Here is a 9,501-nt window from a genome sequence, read left to right as displayed (position 1 = left end):
CGTATTTTGTATTTAGAATACGACAATTGACAACTATGGTAAAATCATATAAAAAATTAGATAGAAATAAAGGAGCAAAAATAGAAAGACCATTTATGATAACAGAAAATTCTAAAACTTCATTTTTGAATGGATATTAAGAGAATTAATCTGAAGTTTCATTTTTCAAACCCTAGAAAATCTACACATGTCCTTGACATTCTTCAACAGTATCACTCCCATTTTCAATCCAAACTGTTGGAGTCATTGCTCTGGATCTTGTTCTCCCGGTAGAAACCAGTTGGGTTCCGTAGTTTTAGAATTTTGTTGATCCCAAGTACTCCATCTTCATCATTGCATATAGGAAAGACTCATTCTTCTAAAACTAAAAACTAAAAAGTGGATGAGTGGATAGCAAAAGTAAGCAAAGTTGTATAAATGTACTACTACCTACATGGTGAATATTCAAACTATAAACCATTATACAATTATTCTATCACACACATTCTCAAGTAACTGCAGATACAGATTAAACCACAAGCCAGTCCAACATTATTCGCCATTATAATATGTGCAAGAAATGTGCGGCGCCATTTGTATTTTACCAGTTACCAAGAATCTCATTTGTAAGAATTTCTATCAGCATGAGTGTCTTTGTAACGTTGGAGCAAGTACGTCTCGCATTTGATTGGAGGATACCTGATAGAACAGCAACCAGACAACAACTTCATTAAGCAAAAGTACTGAGGACATAAAGGATTTCTAACAAGCAAATCTCATATTTTTAAAAAACCAATGAAATATGTTTTCAAAAACTACGGACAAATACACGTTCAAACTTCATCAGATATAATTTTCCAAAACTATTTAGAAATGTATGAGCAAACGATAGCTTAGTTTTGTGCCGCATTTAGGCATATATTACTTGCCTCGGTGGGTTGACTTTTGATTGGCAGGTTGGCAAGCATTCAACAAGACAGTCGTGACTTGGCTCCATAAAATATGCAATCTGCACAACATGAAGAAGAGTGACAAAATCATTTGTTCTCCCATTTCCATAAGAGCTAATTATCTTCTTTCTTTTGAACAAGTTATATCACATATAGTGACCATGAAAGATCTCCTTCCCTTCACTTATATAATTAGACAAATACATTATACTATAACATTCTAAAGACATTTCTTTCCGGGGTTAATAAGTACTCTTCTAAAAGGTTTGATAGTAAAATTGAACAATTCTCTTTAAATGATTACGCCATTTATAATATTTCAATATGAAAGCATCCAAAAACCATTCAAGGGCTTACAGAAAATCTTTCTTGACCATTTGCAAGGACCCGATGCAGTGTTGATCTGAACAGAAGAGCAAAAAGTTAGCTGACAAGAAAAATAGTGCGATTAGCGTAATTTTTAGAAACGAAGGAACTTAGTGATATTAGAAAAAATTGCCAAAAGATTTGGGGACGGGGGATTATATGGTACTTTTAGAAAGATAGTGAAACCAATATTGCCAGACTTCTGATCTACTTAAATTCTCAACATGCAGAACGATTATATATTACCTGAAAACACCATTGCTCCAGCGCTCAAGCATATCACCAAGATTCACTACAAAAGCACTGTAAGTAGAATGTCAATCACAATATCCCCATAATTTCTGCTGCAAACTAATTTGTCCATTAGATTATAGAGGGCAGAAACTTCTATTTCACTTTGTAGATGATTTAGACTTGACGTTAATATTGTTAACAAAAGGCATGCTGCCTTTGTTGGATACTGCAGGAAAAGACATGTTTCTAAGCAATATCAGACCTTCCAAGTTATAACTTGTGTTCTACTTACAATATTAGAGGATAGAACTAAGAAGCTTATTATGTCTCACCCTTTCAATGGTGGCACATACTCCCAAATCTGAGGCTTTGCATCCTTATCCTTGCATATCTGAAAGACTTTTAAGAGTTAATGCTCTACATCAACAATGAAGAATATATCTAGAAAATTGAAAGTACTTTAATGATTTACCTGAAGGCCAGAGACATCATCTGTGGCCAAAAGAGTTATCAGACCATAGTCAGAATGTGCACCAGCTCCAAAAATTCCATTTGATGGATCAGAAAGTTTGCCTAGTTTGACATGAAATCAAAATATCAGTTCACTTCAAATAGAAAAGCATGATGGCTCTGGTGATATTTCCCCATATTTACCTTCATAATGCAGTAGGCGCAAAGTAGCAATTGGTCTGCCAAGAAACTCTGGCCGATCAAAAAAGTCAACATCAAGATCAAGTGCAAGGGCTATGAGCCTTGATACTGCTTTTGTCACCTCACTGATGCAGGCCAAAGAAAGGAAGCAAAATGATGGAAAATGAGAAATGCAGCGGATGAGACAATCTTGAAGATCTAATGCAATATGCTCATTAACAAGATAATGAGAACGTATAAAATATAACGAATATGATTGGAAGACAGTAACTCACAGTGCCTCTTGATGATACTTCTCCATAGTTTCCTTCCATCCAGGCAGGGTACCTTTCAGAATACTAACCAATGTAACTTCTAAGTGCTTCATAAAATGTTGACGTTTAGGAAGGTCATGGTGTATTCCTCAGGTAAATGACTAGAAACCCCTCGAAAGTTACCTGCAGTAGGCCACACATTTGACCCATAAAATGGTCTCTGAGCTTCAGGATCATCTTCAGGTACTTCAACACCAATGTAATATCCCTCCTTATAGTCACCTAAGGCCCATCAAAAAGCAGCCAACTAAGTGAAGAAGTAGCTTTTTCCTACTTGTTATTCCCATACAGTTATTAAAGAAAGTGAAAAGACAAATGCAGATATTACAGTGTGAATGCAGCTACCTGTAATCCCGTAAATGGTGTATTAATAATACATAAAAACTTTGTAATGGGAAGACCTCACACAAGATAGTAAACCATATACCATTCAATATGAATAAAAAGCATGCATCACTATTCTCATTTTCAGATAATACAGACAACTATTGTGTGAGCTCTATCTTGACTAATCACTTGGTAGCCTCTGCTTAAGTAGCTTTTCACACTGTTCTACGATTAGATACTTATATTTCTTATACTGCGAGAGTAAAGAGAATCAGAGTCTAACCATCCTACACCTATGAGCATTCTCTCTGACTCTTTCTCTCTCAGGTAGGTGTTTAGGTGAGAATTGTTATCTTTTGTTTGTAAGAATATCTATTTTGGGCATCTTAATTAGTTTAATCCTACTGGTAGTGCAGTGAACATTGGGTAGTAATAAGGCAAATATCCCCTCTAACTCTAATCCAACAATAAAATGAACAAGAGAGATGATAGATACATACCATTTATTTGATTGTCAGGATCCAAATGTTCATCTAGACTAGGAGTGTAGCCCCGATGTTTTTCATTTCTAAGAAGCTTCATCTTCTCTTCCAAAGGAAGATCAAAGAGCTTTTTGCTTTGAGCGAAAACCTCATCCATAAACTCCTGGATAATACCATGATTGACAACATAGAAAAATCCTGAATCTAAGCAAGCCTGTGACCAATAGCAAACACATATGAGCTAATGGAGCAATAAGATATCTCAATGGAAAACAAATGAAGATGAAAGAAAGGAAATGTGACCAAAAAAGGAGAGATAGTGGTGATTCTATAAAATGTAGTTAATAAAGGTCCTATCCTTTGCAGGGGGCGGGAACTTGGGAAAATATTGTCTGAGAGACAACATTTGATCATTTACAGTTTGGTAATTTCCTGCTAGGTGGAAAGAAAATAATCTTCATGTTGAAAGGTTTTGACAGGACAAAAATGAGATGATTAAGAGCACTTCCACTGCGAACAGTAGTTAGTTGAAAAGCAAGCAAAGAGCTAGTGAAGGCCGGAAAGAGCTAGTGTTGAATCCAATCTGAAGCTCGTCCAAACAAGTGAGGAACGAGTGACCACATGCTCTGGTTAGACGGTCGACATGTAGTTAGCTTAAAACATGTTCATCAAAGTAAGTAACGGACAAAGAGAGGGCTTCAAAATAATTGTTGATTCCATGTTTTAACAGAAATTTCAATTTGTCCAACAGATTAAATCTCCTAAAAAATATAGACTATTCGGAAAATGGTGTTTTTATATAAAAAGAAGGGAACCTAGACTCTTTGTATCTAATTCAGGTGAATTTCACAACACAGCTCATTCATTCTCCTCAAACATTATATGGTAAGTTGTTCTTTTACAGATGCTACCATCAGCCTCGATAAATAGCCAATAAAGATCATAACTCTTCTTCATTAAACACACATGAATACATACAAATGCATAATATATATTGCTAGTTTCTGTTATACACGTGATTTTTTCCAAAGTTAAGGGGTGCACATGTACCCCTAATTTTGTATGTGGAACCGCCTCTGTATACATATAAGAGAGAGAGAGAGAGAGGTACCTGTTTGAGGAGAGAAACAGAGGTATGAATGTCAGGGCTGGAGAGATCGATACAGTGTAAAGCAGAAATGTTGGCAGAATCAATTCCATCATTCTTCATGTTCCTTCCTGCCTTATTATTCATGAAATCAACAATTAGTTTTCTTCTCTTCTTTCCTCGGTTTTAACTCCGAAGGCTTCACTAATGTGCTAATGGACTTGCCAATGTGATTTTATTTTAAACTTGATAATATGATTTTACAATTTCAAACAATTATGGCATATCAAGATTTAAGTTAGAAAAATCTTTTGATTTTCTTTTTAACACTTAGACATAAAATAAAACGGGACAATAGAATACTTTTGAGAACTCTCTTCTTCCTTTATGTAAACCATCTCAAAGTTTTTGATTTGGATGATTGCACGTCTTTGGAGTTTGATGTTATTACATCACTTGAATAAAAACATGGTTGATTAACTGTTGGGGTTGAGGAGATACAAGAATGTATAGAGCATGTTGAAGTAGATGAGTCAGGCTTCAAGGGGAGCATGGTGCAATGGTCAGATCAATGAGGATTGTATTTCCGAAAGATGTTTGAGCAACCAATTACTTGAGAGTAGTTGACATTACTCACTTGATTAGAAGTATGCCCCCCTTTGATATCTTATTCTAGAAATAACACTCCTATTAAGAATGAAACTTTCCTAGACATAGTGAAGGAAGACCAACTGGATCACACACAAGAGCGCTGACCCAATGCAGTAAGAATATATTGCAGGAAATAGAAAGAGTGCAAGATGTTATAAGGTGCATGAGGTACAGTTTGAGACTGAATTAGAGAATAATATCGAGCTGGATTAGTGAAGGGAAGAAGTGTCAACAAATCATATTAAGAACCAAGACCACTAATGTGGTTATGAAGTTAGATGTGGAAAATAGTTATGATAGATTATCATGGTTATGTTTATCCAAGCTAATTGATAGGGTTTACAAATCACAAGCAATAATTGGTAGTCAACAAGAGGTGGATATCATCACTAGTGAATCTTTTGGATTGTTTATACATGTAGTATCAGTGATTAATTGATGTATGGTTTGGAATAGTAGAGTGGGTGGGAAGAGTTATATATACCAATTGAATAGTAGAGTGGGTGGGAAGAGTTATATATACCAATTGAATAGTAGAGTGGGTGGGAAGAGTTATATATACCAATTCAGAAAGCCACCAAACCTAAGGTGAAAGGTAGTCTGGAATATAATGTCCCCCCAGAAGGAAGAATCCAAGAAAAGTAGTTATCAGACATGGATGGACAAGGAAACGCAGCATATGCTCAAGCTGGTAAGAAGGTTAGCTTTATAATCATTAATTAATAAAAATTACCTATCAATTATTGTAAACAAACATTTGGATCATATCCATCCATATTTCATCAATGGAAACAACATGTACAAGAAATAACAAAAATCAGTGATTTCATACATAAAAATCCATACATGTATGTATATATACAGAAATAAGTGAAAGATCGAGGGCACAAGTAGCAGCTAACACAAGACAAATTAACAAACAAAAGGGGAAATTATATATAACTTACTCCACCATAAACAAGGATTCACGGAGAGAACAATGGGCCCCAAAGAATCTCTTACCACCCAATGTCTCGAAGAATCTCTAAGACACAAATATATTTCTTATTTTTAATAATATGCCCCAAACTTTTTTATTTGAAGCTCATGTAAGGAAGGAAGTGGCTTATATATATCTCAATTTATATGCAAATGACTCATATATATATATATATATATATAGGAAGGAAGTGGCTTATATATATCTCAATTTATATGCAAATGACTCATATATATATATATATAGGAAGGAAGTGGCTTATATATATCTCAATTTATATGCAATGACTCATATATATATATATAGGAAGGAAGTGGCTTATATATATCTCAATTTATATGCAAATGACTCATATATATATATATATATATATATATATATATATATATATATATATATATATATATATATATATATATTTTCTAATAGAAATGAAAAAAATAATTTTAATCTAATTTTAAAAATATAATCCTTTATGAGTAAATTTAATTCTCGTCAAACATATCCGTTTGATTTTTTTTTAACGACTAATTTAGAATTATTATTTTGATAATCAAATTTATTTATGTTTCACTAATATTCTTATAAAACTTATTGTAGATGACCAAATATTTTTTTTCGAATACAAAAATTAATACAATATAGACAAAAAAAATAAGTTAAATTTTTTTTACACTAAGGAATAAAAGAAAGAAAATAAGAATAAGAAACTCAAATAATTATTAATAAAAGAAGTCCAAAAATAATTTATATATGAAAAAAATTAAAATATACCTTGAACTTTAATAGAAAATGAATATATATTATCCTAAATAATTTTTAAAAAAATATAAATTTAAGACTAATTTTTTAACTTCCGTTAAATGAAGAGTATATGTGAACTTATTTTGTAGCGGTAAGAATATATGTAAGCCGTTTATATATATAAGTCTCTTTTATAACAAAGAATATATCAACTCTAAACCATAAAGTTTAGAGATATATCAGACCCTTTCCCCTTTTTAATATATAACAAATATATTCATTTATTTATAAATCTAATAAAAGTGTTAAAATTTCATTATCTACCTAATTGGCTAATAGATTCACTATTTTGTCTTCTTCGTCACTAAACTCCATAAAATCTAACGCTGTTATCTAGTACATTCTCTCATAAAATTTACAATTATCTCTTGACCAATTTTGTATCTAGTTTCAAATATATACAATAAAATAATTAATTTATAATAAAGAAGTGAAAGTTTTTGGCTAAAATCGTTCTTTAAGTATGATTCAAATTTAATGTATATTCTTATATTATCTATGTGAGCAAAAATATCCTTATACTATCCAAAAAATAACAAGAATCATCATTCAGACTATTTTTGTTGAGAAATTAATTGAACAAATAATTATTTTTTTAATTTGGTTATGTCTTAGCTACATCAAGAAGATCAATGTTACCTAAAAAGAAAAAAAGATATGGATAAAAGATGAATATTTTATTCTCATAATTTAAATTTAGTGTGTTGTTAGTTTATATGTTCTTTTTCCTGCATAATCAAGTGAATTGACTTGCAACAATACATAAGTTTTGAAATATTTATACAGTAGGATCCAATTGTATGAAAGATTATGCAAAAAAGTTATTTTAAAAATATTATGTGCAACTATTTAGAGATTCTCTTTGATAAAAAAAAATTATATAGTACGTATATACTATATAGATAATGCAATTCACATTTTATACAATATATAAAAATATTGGTAATTTAGTGAAATTATGTAGGCAAACTGTTGTGAAAATTAAATAATAATTACTTTATTTGAAATTTGTAAAAATGGAGTTGTATTTGGACAAATTTTTTTACAAAGTATATTTAGAATTTGAATATATTTTGTCTGAATATTTTAATCCTCAATTTCTAAAAATTAAAAAAATCGCCCAACTTGACTAGCTTAATCGTGTGTACATATACTCATTCGACTTGACTCATTTTTTTGTTGGTGGCTTGAGTTTCTTAAAAAAAAAATAGACAGAAGGATGAATCTTATAATTTTTTGAATAGTGCAAAGATATTTTTTGTTTACTTTTGTAATACAAGGATGTACTTTAGATTTTGATCATAATTGAGAGATCATTTTAGCCAAAAACTCAAAGACGTGATACATAAGTATCCCTAAGCAATAATCGAAATCTCGGCGATACAATTAAACTTAACTAGTACCTATTACCCACTAAACTATTTTAAAATGGAATAAACACACCCAAGAGCTGACATGGCAAAAAGGGTGTGCATACTCTCAAAACTAAAATATTGTACAAATATCCTTTTTTGATTGGTCTATTTCCGATAAGTCACATATAATTATTTACATTAAAACATATATACTTAATTATTTTCATATTTTTGCCAAGTATTTATTTTAATTTCTTCCTCACTTTAAACTTTTTATTTTATCTCTTTCTTTAATTTAATATGTTTTTAATTATTTTTAAAAAGATTGTGTATTTTTAGAAAATGATAAACTAAAAATTCTCCTTTACGTTTTATTTTTTATGTTGTATTTAATTTTCTTCTTATTTTGATACCCTTCCAAAATTAAATTATTTTGAATTACACCAAAAGAAAAGATAAAGAAAATAAAAGGAATAAATAAAATCAATTAAAAAAAGAGAAAAAAATACTGAACAAAGGTTTAAAAAAAAACAGAGAAAATAAAGTTCAAAAACAAGATTTTTTTAAAAAAAAATTATGTGTATTGAATTAATTTAAATACAAGATAAAGAAAGTAAAATATTTTTAAAATAATATTTTTTTAAAAGAAACTAAAAATATAATTACACACGTGCCAAATAAATCTTGTACAAACATATTTAACTTACCTAGTTGAATATGCTATACAAGCACAAAAGGTGTAGGAAATATATATATAAAAAAACAAGTTTGTTTACGTAAAAATTAGTCAAATTAATAGAAAGTATACACTTTTATACATTATAGTATACTCGACAATTCATGTTTTGCTTGTGTAGTAAGAATTTTTGTATGCAAAAGAATTCACTTTTGGTATAGAATAAATGAACGAAAGCCTAATGCATGCAACAACTCGAGAGGTTGTGATGTGCTACTTGCTTAGGTTTCCATCTATTGTATTTATCTACATAGGAATGAATTCGTCCGTCAAACCCACCATTTGTATGCACCCAAACATGTTCAATAACCTTCGGCGTAAGCGACTTCATACTGCTATAGGCTCTTGTTAGGACTTAGATATGAACACCCACTTCTTTGGAATCCACCCTAAAGTTTCTTAGTAAACAGGGACTCTTTCCTCGATTTCGTCAGCAAAGCTGTCTTATTAAGTTTTGGATTTCAACCTTCAGCTAAGCACCTATCTCATGAAATGGGGCCAACCTTCTCTTTTCTTTGTAATTGGACTTGCCCCAAAGAAAGGAAGCTTGGCGTGAGAACCCTCTAGATTAGGGAAATAAGAGCTT

The 9,501-nt window shown here is 31.1% G+C and overlaps 1 protein-coding gene across 10 annotated transcripts; it reads right to left on the bottom strand.

The window, feature by feature from the left end:
- Positions 1-92: 92 nt before the first annotated feature.
- LOC101264216 (2-oxoglutarate-Fe(II) type oxidoreductase hxnY) lies at positions 93-6,286 on the bottom strand. 10 transcript variants are annotated; one of them, XM_004239216.5, is made up of 12 exons: positions 5,989-6,286; positions 4,415-4,525; positions 3,322-3,517; positions 2,618-2,716; positions 2,456-2,507; positions 2,184-2,305; positions 2,002-2,102; positions 1,862-1,920; positions 1,542-1,598; positions 1,287-1,332; positions 909-988; positions 93-678 (listed from the first exon to the last, which is right to left on the bottom strand). In XM_004239216.5, exons 2-12 carry the CDS (start codon positions 4,511-4,513, stop codon positions 600-602), a joined length of 990 nt encoding a protein of 329 aa, XP_004239264.2. In that variant the 5' UTR covers positions 4,514-4,525; positions 5,989-6,286; the 3' UTR covers positions 93-599. The 10 variants fall into 10 exon arrangements, with proteins under 10 accessions (XP_004239264.2, XP_010321053.2, XP_019069659.2 ...); XM_010322751.4 differs by having other exon boundaries at positions 4,415-4,521; positions 5,989-6,230; XM_019214114.3 differs by having other exon boundaries at positions 2,456-2,518; positions 5,989-6,170.
- Positions 6,287-9,501: the final 3,215 nt, after the last annotated feature.

This window comes from Solanum lycopersicum, chromosome 5 (assembly GCF_036512215.1).
Source record: "Solanum lycopersicum chromosome 5, SLM_r2.1".
NCBI lineage: Eukaryota > Viridiplantae > Streptophyta > Magnoliopsida > Solanales > Solanaceae > Solanum > Solanum lycopersicum.
Note: the sequence above shows the minus strand (reverse complement) of the source record. Positions and strands in the feature narration are given on the sequence as shown.